Below are 14,591 nucleotides of genomic sequence, written 5' to 3'. Positions count from 1 at the left end.
CAGATAGCGACAGAGAGAGATGAGAGGGACTGACACAGAGAGAGACACAGAGAGAGACACAGAGAGAGATGATAGAGACTGACACAGAGAGAGACACAGAGAGAGACACAGAGAGAGATGATAGAGACTGACACAGAGAGACACACAGAGAGAGATGAGAGAGACTGACACAGAGAGAGACACAGAGAGAGATGAGTGAGACTGATACAGAGAGACACAGAGAGAGATGAGAGCGACAGAGAAAGAGATGAGAGACTGACACAGAGAGAGAGATGAGAGACTGACACAGAGAGAGAGAGATGAGAGACTGACACAGAGAGAGAGAGATGAGAGACTGACACAGAGAGAGAGAGATGAGAGACTGACACAGAGCGAGGCAGAGAGCTGAAGGCTACCTCACACAGATACAGAAACCATCCTCTGTTTACAAATGAATCATTTCTGCATTTCAGCCATAACATTTGAATGTATTATCAGTTCTAATTAATGTTACAGAGTTTTCTGCATGAGAAGGGAGAATCGTTGTCTTTTTCTCCAACAGAAACAGATAGAGATAAAGTGGGAGAGACTGCCACCTAAAATGATGATCAGGGAGATGGAATGTGATCTGAAAAGGTGGTTTGGCTAGACAGATAACACAGTGACCCACGCTAAAGAGATGCTTTTAACTCCCTCTCGACCCTCCCGCCTCGCTCTGTCCCTCCCTCTCTCTCTCCCTCTCGTAAAGAGATTTATTTTGGATCTCGCAGATGGAGACCAGAAATCTGTCCTTCAACCCCCCCACATGCCCACCCGCCCCTCCCTCCCTCATAATCTCATGTTACACTAAAGTAAACCAGGATCCTGAAGGTACGTATTAACATCAAGGGCAGAATTGAAATAGACTATGATAGCAAAAGATGATATCCAACTGCAGGAATTCTAATGAATAGCTCCACTAAAACCATTGTACTGTACAGACTGTAAACTGTGGGGAATATCTTGGAGGAGATAGGAATAGGCATACTTAATTTAAAACAAGTCTAACACACCTCTAAGAATACAAACTACAGGATCCCCTCCCCCATAAGCTCAGTTAATACCCTTAATAACCTTTTAGTCTTTCGTCATATATCAAGACTCATCTTGATCACTTCATCTCTCTCTCTTTTCTCTTAAGTGTTTCTCTCTCTCTTTCTCTATCTTTCGCTTTCTTTCTCTGTCTCTCTCTCTGTCTCTCTCTCTGTAGCTCTGTCTCTCTCTGTCTCTGTCTCTCTGTCTCTGTCTCTGTCGCTCTGGCTCTGTCGCTCTGTCACTCTGTCGCTCTCTGTTTCAGTTTCTCTGTCTCTGTCTCTCTGTCTCTGTCTCTCTCTGTCTCTGTCTCTGTCACTCTGTCACTCTGTCGCTCTCTGTTTCAGTTTCTCTGTCTCTGTCTCTGTGTCTCTGTGTCTCTGTCTCTGTCACTCTGTCTCTGTCGCTTTGTCTCTGTCTCTCTCTGTCTCTGTCTCTGTCTCTCTGTCTTAAAACAAGTCTAACACACCTCTAAGAATACAAACTACAGGATCCCCTCCCCCATAAGCTCAGTTAATACCCTTAATAACCTTTTAGTCTTTCGTTATATATCAAGACTCATCTTGATCACTTCATCTCTCTCTCTTTTCTCTTAAGTGTTTCTCTCTCTCTTTCTCTATCTTTCGCTTTCTTTCTCTGTCTCTCTCTCTGTAGCGCTGTCTCTCTCTGTCTCTGTCTCTGTCGCTCTGTCTCTGTCGCTCTGTCTCTCTCTGTCTCTCTCTGTCTCTGTCACTCTGTCACTCTGTCACTCTGTCGCTCTCTGTTTCAGTTTCTCTGTCTCTGTGTCTCTGTGTCTCTGTCTCTCTGTCTCTCTGTCTCTGTCTCTCTGTCTCTCTCTGTCTCTCTCTGTCTCTCTCTCTCTCTCTCTGTCTGTCTCTCTTTCTCTCTGTTAATCTGTCTCTGTCGCTCTGTCTCTGTCTCGGTCTCTCTGTCTCTGTCGCTCTCTGTCTCTCTCTCTGTCTCTGTCTCTCTGTCTCTCTCTGTGTCTCTGTCTCTGTCTCTCTGTCTCTGTCTCTCTGTCTCTGTCTCTGTCTCTCTGTCTGTCTCTCTCTCTGTCTGTCTCTCTTTCTCTCTGTCGCTCTGTCTCCGTCTCTCTGTCTCCGTCTCTCTGTCTCCGTCTCTCTGTCTCCGTCTCTCTGTCTCCGTCTCTCTGTCTCTCTCGCTCTGTCTCTATGTCTCCCTCTCCCTGTCTCTGTCTCTCTGTCTCTCTGTCTCTGTCTCTCTCTGTCTCTCTCTGTCTCTCTCTGTCTCCGTCTCTCTGTCTCCGTCTCTCTGTCTCTCTGTCTCCGTCTCTCTGTCTCTCCGTCTCCGTCTCTCTCCGTCTCTCTCTGTCTCTCTCTGTCTCTCTCTGTCTCTCTGTCGCTCTGTCTCTGTCTCTGTCGCTCTGTCTCTGTCTCTCTGTCTCTATCTGTCTCTCTCTGTCTCCGTCTCTCTCTGTTTCTCTCTGTCTCTCTCTGTCTCTGTCGCTCTGTCTCTGTCTCGGTCTCTGTCTCTGTCGCTCTGTCTCTGTCGCTCTGTCTCTCTGTCTCTCTCTGTCTCTGTCTCTCTGTCTCTCTCTGTCTCTCTGTCTCTCTGTCTTTGTCTCTGTCTCTCTGTCTCTCTGTCTCTCTGTCTCTCTGTCTGTCTCTCTTTCTCTCTGTTAATCTGTCTCTGTCGCTCTCTCTGTCTCGGTCTCTCTGTCTCTCTCTGTCTCTCTCTCTGTCTCTGTCTCTCTCTGTCTCTCTCTGTGTCTCTGTCTCTCTGTCTCTGTCTCTGTGTCTCTCTGTCTCTCTGTCTCTGTCTCTCTGTCTTTGTCTCTCTGTCTCTGTCTCTCTGTCTCTCTGTCTGTCTCTCTTTCTCTCTGTCGCTCTGTCTCCGTCTCTCTGTCTCCGTCTCTCTGTCTCCGTCTCCCTGTCTCCGTCTCTCTGTCTCTCTCGCTCTGTCTCTCTGTCTCCCTCTCTCTGTCTCTGTCTCTGTCTCTCTCTGTCTCTCTCTGTCTCCGTCTCTCTGTCTCCGTCTCTCTGTCTCTCTGTCTCCGTCTCTCTCTGTCTCCGTCTCTCTCTGTCTCCGTCTCTCTCTGTCTCTCTCTCTGTCTCTCTGTCTCTGTCTCTGTCGCTCTGTCTCTGTCTCGGTCTCTCTGTCTCTCTGTCTTTATCTGTCTCTCTCTGTCTCCGTCTCTCTCTGTTTCTCTCTGTCTCTCTCTGTCTCTGTCTCTGTCTCGGTCTCTGTCTCTGTCGCTCTGTCTCTGTCGCTCTGTCTCTGTCTCTCTGTCTCTCTCTGTCTCTGTCTCTCTCTGTCTCTGTCTCTCGCTCTGTCTCTCTGTCTCTCATGTGTTATTTTTATTTTTAACATTATTTTGTTATTTTTAACATTTTTATTTCACCTTTATTTAACCAGGCAGGCTAGTTCTCTACCTGCACATGACCATCTGATCATTTATCACTCCAGTGTTAATCTGCTAAATTGTAATTATTTGCCTACCTCCTCATGCCTTTTGCACACAATGTCTATAGACTCTTTTTTTCTTTGTTTTTCTACTGTGTTATTGACTTGTTAATTGTTTACTCCATGTGTAACTCTGTGTTGTTGTCTGTTCACACTGCTATGCTTTATCTTGGCCAGGTCGCAGTTGTAAATGAGAACTGGCAATGACAGAGGTCAACGTTTTCTGTAAGTCTTCACAAGGTTTTCACACACTGTTGCTGGTATTTTGGCTCATTCCTCCATGCAGATCTCCTCTAGAGCAGTGATGTTTTGGGGCTGTTGCTGGGCAACACGGACTTTCAACTCCCTCCAAAGATTTTCTATGGGGTTGAGATCTGGAGACTGGCTAGGCCACTCCAGGACCTTGAAATGCTTCTTACGAAGCCACTCCTTCGTTGCCCAGGCGGTGTGTTTGGGATCATTGTCATGCTGAAAGACCCAGCCACGTTTCATCTTCAATGCCCTTGCTGATGGAAGGAGGTTTTCACTCAAAATCTCACGATACATGGCCCCATTCATTCTTTCCTTTACATGGATCAGTCCTGGTCCCTTTGCAGAAAAACAGCCCCAAAGCATGATGTTTCCACCCCCATGCTTCACAGTAGGTATGGTGTTCTTTGGATGCAACTCAGCATTCTTTGTCCTCCAAACACGACGAGTTGAGTTTTTACCAAAAAGTTATATTTTGGTTTCATCTGACCATATGACATTCTCCCAATCTTCTTCTGGATCATCCAAATGCTCTCTAGCAAACTTCAGACAGGCCTGGACATGTACTGGCTTAAGCAGGGGGACACGTCTGGCACTGCAGGATTTGAGTCCCTGGCGGCGTAGTGTGTTACTGATGGTAGGCTTTGTTACTTTGGTCCCAGCTCTCTGCAGGTCAACCACTAGGTGTGGTTCTGAGATTTTTGCTCACTGTTCTTGTGATCATTTTGACCCCACGGGGTGAGATCTTGCGTGGAGCCCCAGATCGAGGGAGATTATCAGTGGTCTTGTATGTTTTTCATTTCCTAATAATTGCTCCCACAGTTGATTTCTTCAAACCAAGCTGCTTACCTATTGCAGATTCAGTCTTCCCAGCCTGGTGCAGGTCTACAATTTTGTTTCTGGTGTCCTTTGACAGCTCTTTGGTCTTGGCCATAGTGGAGTTTGGAGTGTGACTGTTTGAGGTTGTGGACAGGTGTCTTTTATACTGATAACAAGTTCAAACAGGTGCCATTAATACAGGTAACGAGTGGAGGACAGAGGAGCCTCTTAAAGAAGACGTTACAGGTCTGTGAGAGCCAGAAATCTTGCTTGTTTGTAGGTGACCAAATACTTATTTTCCACCATAATTTGCAAATAAATTCATTAAAAATCCTACAATGTGATTTTCTGGATTTTTTTTTCTCATTTTGTCTGTCATAGTTGAAGTGTAATATGATGAAAATTACAGGCCTCTCTCATGTTTTTAAGTGGGAGAACTTGCACAATTGGTGGCTGACTAAATACTTTTTTGCCCCACTGTAGGTCTGTAGCAGTTTGGGTCTAGAGTGTCTCCCCCTTTTTTTATTTTACCTTTATTTAACTAGGCAAGTCAGTTAAGAACAAATTCTTATTTTCAATGACGGCCTAGGAACAGTGGGTTAACTGCCTGTTCAGGGGAAGAACAACAGATTTGTACCTTGTCAGCTCAGGGATTCGAACTTGCAACCTTTAGGTAACTAGTCCAACGCTCTAACCACTAGGCTACCCTGCCGCCCTTTGAAGAGGGGGATGACCGCGGCAGCTTTCCAATCTTTGGGAATCTCAGATGAGGGGTTGCAAATAGAGGTTGCAACAATTTCGGCAGATCATTTTAGAAAGAGAGGGTCCAGACTGTCTAGCCCGGCTGATTTGTAGGGGTCCAGATTTTGCAGCTCTTTCAGAACATCAGCTATCTGGATTTTGGTGAAGGAGAAATGTGGGAGGTTTGGGCGAGTTGATGTGGGGGGTGCAGGGCTGTTGACCGGGGTAGGGGTAGCCAGGTGGAAAGCATGGCCAGCTGTAGAAAAATGTTTATTGAATTTCTCAATTATTGTGGATTTATCTGTAGAGACAGTGTTTCCTAGCCTCAGTGCAGTGGGCAGCTGGGAGGAGGTGCTCTTATTCTCCATGGACTTTACAGTGTCCCAGAACCTTTTTGAGTTTGTGCTACAGGATGCAAATTTCTGCTTGAAAAAGCTAGCCTTAGCTTTCCTAACTGCCTGTGTATATTGGTTCCTAACTTCCCTGAAAAGTTGCATATCGCGGGGGCTATTCGATGCTAATGCAGTACGCCACAGGATGTTTTTGTGCTGGTCAAGGGCAATCAAGTCTGGAGTGAACCAAGGGCTATATCTGTTCCTGGTTCTAAATTTTTTGAATTAGACATGCTTATTTAAGATGGTGAGGAAGGCACTTTTAAAGAATACGGAGACTGACGGGATGAGGTCAATATCCTTCCAGGATACCCGGGCCAGGTTGATTAGATAGACCTGCTCGCTGAAGTCTTTTAGGGAGCGTTTGACAGTGATGAGGGGTGGCCGTTTGACCGCAGACCCATTACGGATGCAGGCAAGGAGGCAGTGATCGCTGACTTCTTGGAGGCAGCAGAAGTGTATTTGGAGGGCAAGTTGGTTAGGATGATATCTATGAGGGTGCACGTGTTTACAGATTTGGGGTTGTACCTGATGGATTCATTGATAATTTGTGTGAGATTGAGGGCATCAAGCTTAGATTGTAGGATGTCCGGGGTGTTAATAACCTCTCTGGGATAGGCCGGACACTTGCGTCCCACCTGGCCAAAAGCCAGGGCAAATGCAGAGCGCCAAATTCAAATAAATTACTATAAAAATCAAACTTTCATTAAATCACACGTGCAAGATAGCAAATTAAAGCCTGAATACAGCCAACATGTCCGATTTCAAAAAGGCTTTTCGGCGAAAGCATAAGATGCTATTATCTGATGATAGCACAACAGTAAACAATGAGAGAGCAGCATATTTCATCTCTGCAGGCACCACACAAAACACAGAAATAAAATATAAATCATGCCTTACCTTTGACGAGCTTCTTTTGTTGGCACTCCAATATGTCCCATAAACATCACAAATGGTCCTTTTGTTAGATTAATTCCGTCAATATATATCCAAAATGTCCATTTATTTGGTGCATTTGATCCAGAAAAACACTGGTTCCAACTTGACCAACGTCACTACAAAATATCTCAAAAGTTACCTGTAAACTTTGCCAAAACATTTCAAACTACTTTTGTAATACAACTTTACAACTTTTTAAACGTAAATAATCGATACAATTGAAGACGGGATGATCTGTGTTCAATACAGGAAGACAACAAACTGACGCTACTTTTCAGGTCACGCGCCTCTCTCAAACAGTCCACTTCAGGTGACTCTCATTCAAGATGGCCGTACTTCTTCATTACAAAAAGGACAAACCTCAACCAATTTCTAAAGACTAGTGACATCCAGTGAAAACGGTAGGAACTGCAAGCAAGTCCCTTTCAAATCTGGTTTCCCAATGAAAACGCATTGAAAAGACAGTGACCTCAAAAAATAATAATAATAAAATAATAATATGCATATCTTATATTCTGGGGATGAGTAGCCGGCAGTTGAATTTGGGCACGCTATTCATCCAAAAGTGAAAATGCTACCCCCTAGGTCACCTAGCAGCAAATTAACAAGGCACGCCTGTTAATTGAAATGCATTCCAGGTGACTACCTCATGAAGCTGGTTGAGAGAATGCAAGAGTGTACACAGCTGTCATCAAGGCAAAGGGTGGCTACTTTGAAGAATGTCAAATATAAAATATATTTGGACTTGTTTAACACTTTTTTGTTCACTACATGAGTCCATATGTGTTGTTTCATCGTTTTGATGTCTTCACTGTTATTCTACAATGTAGAAAATAGTAAAAGAATAAAGGAAAACCCTTGAATGAGTAGGTGTGTCCAAACTTTTGACTGGTACTGTACATGTAAATAGAAATACAAGAAGAATCTACAAGCACGCACACACACACACACACACACACACACACACACACACACACACACACACACACACACACACACACACACACACACACACACACACACACACACACACACACACACACACACATATTATGGCCTTAGAAATACGGAAACTTTTTTTTATCCTGGTAGAACACAACACTAACTGATGTCTCATTTCACATTTAATTAACCCTCTACTTTGGACCAGATTCATGTATAAATCATAGAAATGTAATATTGATGTCTCTGCTATTTAGCTTCTTGTCAGAGACGTGAAGAGCCGCGAATCTGACTCTCCATATCTTACATCTCTCCTCTACGGGACTAAGCCTCACTTCAGCTAAGAGCACGGAAACGTTATTTTCGGAGAATTGATGTCAATTCTGTCTCTGTCAGCTCTGCAAACTATCCTCCATGATGAAAACCAACCGCTCCATGACAGTTGGCATTCAAATTGGCATTATATTTACAATGGAATATGTGTTGCTTGGAAATTATATTGGAACTAGTGCCAGAATTCAACTACTCTAGCGTGTTGCGTGACAATAAAAGGTTTGCCACTGAAACATTGACTACTCTCCTTTCAATTGCCTTTGTTTTTCAATATCACACAACCCCAGGGGATAATTGTCTTTACAGAGTAGCTGACTTTCCCTGACAGTGTCGGTGGTTGAGGTGATATGTGTCTGTAGTCACTATCTGGCCCTGCTAGACGGGAAAGTATACGACTCCTTCGTTACAGCAGGTAGCTTAGTGGTTAGAGTGTTGGGCCAATAACCGAAAGGTTGCTCGATTGAATCCCCGAGCTGACAAGGTGAAAATCTTTCTGCCCCTGAACAAGGCAGTTAACCCACTGTTCCTAGGCCGTCATTGTAAATACGTATTTGTTCTTAACTGACTTGCCTAGTTAAATAAAGGTTAAATAAAAAATAATAAAAATCACAAATGGGATTTCAACCACAAACCCTCATCTTTAACATTAACCCTAACATTACCCCTAAACCATAGATTGAACAAATAGATAATTCTAACATTTACTGTCACTCTAGTTCTCCACAGTATCTGACTTTTAAAAAATCAGGCCACCAACAAACACCCACAACTGCACTGTGAACAGCAGTAGGCCTCCTTTGCACTATTACTGCTTCCTCCAGTCCCCATTCTAGAGGGAAGACACTCAAAGTTTGTCCCTGACAGATGAGAAATCTGCTGAGTCTGCAATCTGGGCCTGAGTGGTGTGTTAATGCAGTGGTCTGTCTGGTCACTCTTTCACTCGCTCTCTTGCTCTGTGTACCAATGGATTTATCTATCCCACTTTCATTATTCTCTCTCTCCTCTATACCTCTGTCTTTTCTCCCCTTTCCTTCCATCTGTCCCCGTGTCCATCTCATCCTCTCCTCCTCTACGTGAGTCTATTATTCATCCGTAAAGTGACAGTGGGCAGGCTTCTCCGTACCTCAAATAAGGAGATACATGCTGTTTCATAATTGATGCCAGAGCCACTGTTTGTTTGGTAAGGGCTGTGACACCGCAGAGAGAGAGAATGGAAGAAAGGAAGGCTGGTGGACAGACAGAAGAGGGACAAAGAGCGAGAATGGAAGAAAGGAAGGCTGGTGGATGGACAGAAGAGGGACAGAGAGAGAGAATGGAAGAAAGGAAGGCTGGTGGATGGACAGAAGAGGGACAGAGAGAGAGAATGGAAGAAAGGAAGGCTGGTGGACGGACAGAAGAGGGACAGAGAGAGAGAATGGAAGAAAGGAAGGCTGGTGGACGGACAGAAGAGGGACAGAGAGAGAGAATGGAAGAAAGGAAGGCTGGTGGACGGACAGAAGAGGGACAGAGAGAGAGAATGGAAGAAAAGAAGGCTGGTGGACGGACAGAAGAGGGACAGAGAGAGAGAATGGAAGAAAGGAAGGCTGGTGGACGGACAGAAGAGGGACAGAGAGAGAGAATGGAAGAAAGGAAGGCTGGTGGATGGACAGAAGAGGGACAGAGAGAGAGAATGGAAGAAAGGAAGGCTGGTGGATGGACAGAAGAGGGACAGAGAGAGAGAATGGAAGAAAGGAAGGCTGGTGGACGGACAGAAGAGGGACAGAGAGAGAGGGAGAAAACGGGAGGGGAAGGGCTGTGACACAGGAGACAGAATGAAAGAAAGAAGAGAGACAGACACAGTACAGTATGTGTTTACCTCCTGTCTTTGGGGAAAACAGACAGACAGACACAGTACAGTATGTGTTTATCTCCTGTCTTTGGGGAAGACAGACAGACAGACACAGTACAGTATGCGTTTATCTCCTGTCTTTGGGGAAGACAGACAGACAGACACAGTACAGTATGCGTTTATCTCCTGTCTTTGGGGAAGACAGACAGACAGACACAGTACAGTATGCGTTTATCTCCTGTCTTTGGGGAAGACAGACAGACAGACACAGTACAGTATGCGTTTATCTCCTGTCTTTGGGGAAGACAGACACAGGTAGAGAGAGAAAACTAAAGTGTTGTTCTCCCCCTCTCTAATCCTTATGTCTCTCTCTCTTCTTTTCTCTCTCTCTTGTGGTGTTAATATGCACTCCACTCTCTGCTGGAATGTAAAGGTGACTCACATTAGTTTCTGTCCCACTGTCACTGGTGTGTTCACTTCAGTTGAGTGGCCTTGCCTGCTCTGTCTCTTGCTCTCTCTTTTTCCATCCCTCCATCCCCCTTCCTTTCTATGTAGCTACAGTTGTTAACATACACTGCCACCCACTGTGAGTAGTGTCTCGTAATGTACATATTAGTCATATCTGAAAGGAGACGTAGGCTGCCTTGATACTTTCCAGGCAGTAGAGTCAGTTAGCACTCTACCAACCTCTTCCCTGTTAATATTGATGGACACCAAAGGTGTGTGTGTCATGCTTTAGCACCTCTCTGCGATGGGCCCAAACACACCTACAAAACACACACACATACTCACACACACTGAAGGTAAGGCACACAAACATGCTTTAGCACCTCTCTGCGATGGGCCCAAACACACCTACAAAACACACACACATACTCACACACACTGAAGGTAAGGCACACAAACATGCTTTAGCACCTCTCTGTGATGGGCCCAAACACACTTACAAAACACACACAGTCACACACACTGAAGGTAAGGCACACAAACATGCTTTAGCACCTCTCTGCGATGGGCCCAAACACACCTACAAAACACACACACATACTCACACACACTGAAGTCAAGGCACACAAACATGCTTTAGCACCTCTCTGTGATGGGCCCAAACACACACACATACTCACACACACTGAAGGTAAGGCACACAAACATCGTGGCACAGACACTCCAACATACACACTTATAGACAAATACTGTAACACTCCATTCATCCACCCATCTCCACCCTGTCTCTTAATACGCTCCAGATGCTGAATCCATCCACAGACAGTCAGTCAAGGACAGATTCTACTACCCTCCATCATTACATACAACCACCGAGAGAGAGACACAGGGAAAGAGTGGAGGGAGGGATGGAGGGAGGGAGAGGAGGAATGAGGAAAACGGGGGATTAACACAAGTCCAGAAATAAGCTCACGCACGTCAAAGGGAGTTATCAAAACTTCACTGTTGGTTACAAAGAGGACAAGTGCTGATGGAGAGAGCAGCGGTTAACCCATCACACCCCACGCCCTGTTACAGTCTGCATAGCTTCACCTAGCAATGAAGCAAGAAGTAAGTCACTGAACAGGCACCGGCAAGATACAGGAAGACAGACAGTTGCAATTTGGTGAAGCTTTGAGCAAGTTATTTCCCCCTACTAATAGCCTGTCTTTTCTTACTGCCTCTCTATATCTCTTCTCTGACATGTTGTGCATTACCTTCCCATGATGCTCTAAAAGCTACCTCTCATTTGGCACACTATTGGGCAACTCCATTAACCATCTTTTCCTTTTTTGGCAGAAATGTAGCAGTAGGCCTATCCCTAAACCACTGAGTTATGAATTAACTGGTATTTTGACGTTCTGTGGCCCTTTCTCTATTTCCAGTTTCAGACTAATATTATTGGGCTATTTGGCACGTTATCCAGCTAGCTTGATTTCAGGGCTAACTTCATTCACCATTTGTTCCTCCTCTTACTCAAAAAGCAGGCCTAGGCCTAACCATTCCATGAACAAACTGTTACTCTCCCTCTCTCACCCTTTCTCTCCCTTTTCTGACACAATCCTGTTTGGCTCATTATGAGGCTATCTTGGTAGAGTGCTAATTTGGGCGGCAGGTAGCCTCGAGGTTGAGCGTTGGGCCGGTAACCGAAAGGTTGCTGCTTTGAATACCGGAGCCAACAAGTTGAAAAAATAAAGTCTGGCGCTGTGGTCTTGAGCAAGGCATTTGACCCTAATTGCTTCAGGGGCGCTATTCAATGGTGACCCTGGCTGTGACCCCACTCCCCACGGGTGTCTGAAGGGGAGTTGGGATATGAAGAAACATATTTCCATTACACACTTGTGTAAAAGGACAAATATAAGCTTCCCCCCAAGTTATTAGTATTATTCAGTTAAAAAGGTTTTATTCTCCTCGACAGAGAAGTTAACTCTTCTCTGCCAGACAGTGAGTGGTCTTTGGTCTCTGTCGCCTCGGGGTTCACGGCTCTTGAATCACAGAAGTGACGCATAATCCTCACATCACGCAAGGGGAGACAGGGGAAATAAGCCTAATAAATGTGAGAAAAAAAACAATGTACCCTACCCCCCACCAAAAAAAACCCAAATGTCCCAAGAAAAACAAAGCCCTGGCTCACCTAGGGGTCGTAGTGTTGTTGTGTCATTGTAGGGTCCTCCTCTCGCCTCACACGAAGCCATTTCAATCACCATATGCGCACGCATGCAGGCGGCCAGCCCTCAAGGACATAGCGAGCTTTTAGTGGGAGAGCTGCTCTTTTAAAGCGGTTCCACGGTCCCAAGACTCCCGCTGAGAGACACGTGCTCCGTTTTATCACACTTTCTTTTATTTCTTATGCCCTGAAAGAACAGCTTATCACACCAGAGATAAGGCCAATTATCTGCTCAATTAATGCCAGAACCTGCTACCAGCACTGGCCCAAATGACCTCAGAATTGAATTCAGAAAACTTGAATGTCCTCAGAGAGGCAATTCATTTTGCAGCAGTCATAGAACATATCACATATAAAATGTTTAAATGAAAAAACAACCACAAATAGCAAAGGATATTTCCAAGCCAGTAGGCAGGGTAAGCGAATTTCATAGTCACAGCGCAAGTGCTAAGTGAAATTAGTCCAACATTTTGTTAAATTGCAGAATTGCATTCAGAATAAAAGAGTACTTGGCCATATTTAATTTATTAGATTTTTTTTCTCGTTTTGGGCCAATAAGAGAAATGTTGCTGGTTCAAATCCCTGAGCTGACTATGTGAATAAAAAAAAAACATCTGCTGATGTGCCCTTGAGCAAGGCACCTAACCCTAGTTGCTCTGGATAATAGTGTCTGCTAAATTATTAATATGTAGAAAATGTAGTCTGTACCTGTGGTCAGAGGGAAGGGGGTGGACTGGGTGGAATCCGGAGGGCTCTGCCCAGGTAGAGAGATGACAGTTCATGCTGTTGCTGCCCCATGATTCTTCTGCAATTCTTGACAACTTTGTCCAACCTTTTTTTCTGTGCACCTTTGATATTCCCAGACCAGCAGGTCAAGCAGTAGGACAGAATGCTCTGAATGAATGATTTATAAAAGAGAACCATGATGGCCAGATCAACATTAAAAAGGGTCCTTTTCTGGTGAGACTGACAGAATTATTATCTAACCCACACAGCTAGATGAGAGGCCCATCTCAGCCTGACAGCCTGTTATAAACAAGAAACAAATACATATTAGGCCTAGTCTGCTATTAGGCATTTAACACTAAAGTCTGCTGTTAGGCATTTAACACTAAAGTCTGCTGTTAGGCATTTAACACTAAAGTCTGCTGTTAGGCATTTAACACTAAAGTCTGCTGTTAGGCATTTAACACTAAAGTCTGCTGTTAGGCAATTAACACTAAAGTCTGCTGTTAGGCATTTAACACTAAAGTCTGCTGTTAGGCATTTAACACTAAAGTCTGCTGTTAGGCATTTAACACTAAAGTCTGCTGTTAGGCATTTAACACTAAAGTCTGCTGTTAGGCATTTAACACTAAAGTCTGCTGTTAGGCATTTAACACTAAAGTCTGCTGTTAGGCATTTAACACTAAAGTCTGCTGTTAGGCATTTAACACTAAAGTCTGCTGTTAGGCATTTAACACTAAAGTCTGCTGTTAGGCATTTAACACTAAAGTCTGCTGTTAGGCATTTAACACTAAAGTCTGCTGTTAGGCATTTAACACTAAAGTCTGCTGTTAGGCATTTAACACTAAAGTCTGCTGTTAGGCATTTAACACTAAAGTCTGCTGTTAGGCATTTAACACTAAAGTCTGCTGTTAGGCAATTAACACTAAAGTCTGCTGTTAGGCATTTAACACTAAAGTCTGCTGTTAGGCATTTAACACTAAAGTCTGCTGTTAGGCATTTAACACTAAAGTCTGCTGTTAGGCATTTAACACTAAAGTCTGCTGTTAGGCATTTAACACTAAAGTCTGCTGTTAGGCATTTAACACTAAAGTCTGCTGTTAGGCATTTAACACTAAAGTCTGCTGTTAGGCATTTAACACTAAAGTCTGCTGTTAGGCATTTAACACTAAAGTCTGCTGTTAGGCATTTAACACTAAAGTCTGCTGTTAGGCATTTAACACTAAAGTCTGCTGTTAGGCATTTAACACTAAAGTCTGCTGTTAGGCATTTAACACTAAAGTCTGCTGTTAGGCATTTAACACTAAAGTCTGCTGTTAGGCATTTAACACTAAAGTCTGCTGTTAGGCATTTAACACTAAAGTCTGCTGTTAGGCATTTAACACTAAAGTCTGCTGTTAGGCATTTAACACTAAAGTCTGCTGTTAGGCATTTAACACTAAAGTCTGCTGTTAGGCATTTAACATTAAAGTCTGATGTTAGGCATTTAACACTA

At 44.2% G+C, this 14,591-nt stretch overlaps 1 protein-coding gene across 3 annotated transcripts in view; it reads right to left on the bottom strand.

Annotated features, from left to right (window-relative positions):
- Positions 1 to 14,591, bottom strand: part of LOC110537257 (ephrin type-B receptor 5) — a 59,310-nt gene that overhangs the window by 40,390 nt on the left and 4,329 nt on the right. For 2 of the 3 annotated variants that reach the window (XM_036941057.1, XM_036941053.1), the window contains exon 1: positions 12,338 to 12,428. The exons of the other annotated variant lie outside the window; for it this stretch is intronic. In XM_036941057.1, coding sequence (XP_036796952.1) covers positions 12,338 to 12,422 — 85 coding nt within the window. In that variant the 5' untranslated portion in view covers positions 12,423 to 12,428. Of the gene's footprint in view, positions 1 to 12,337; positions 12,429 to 14,591 lie in introns of those variants that run through there. 3 annotated transcript variants of the gene reach the window in all.

This window comes from Oncorhynchus mykiss, chromosome 2 (assembly GCF_013265735.2).
Source record: "Oncorhynchus mykiss isolate Arlee chromosome 2, USDA_OmykA_1.1, whole genome shotgun sequence".
Classification (NCBI taxonomy): Eukaryota; Metazoa; Chordata; class Actinopteri; order Salmoniformes; family Salmonidae; genus Oncorhynchus; species Oncorhynchus mykiss.
Note: the sequence above shows the minus strand (reverse complement) of the source record. Positions and strands in the feature narration are given on the sequence as shown.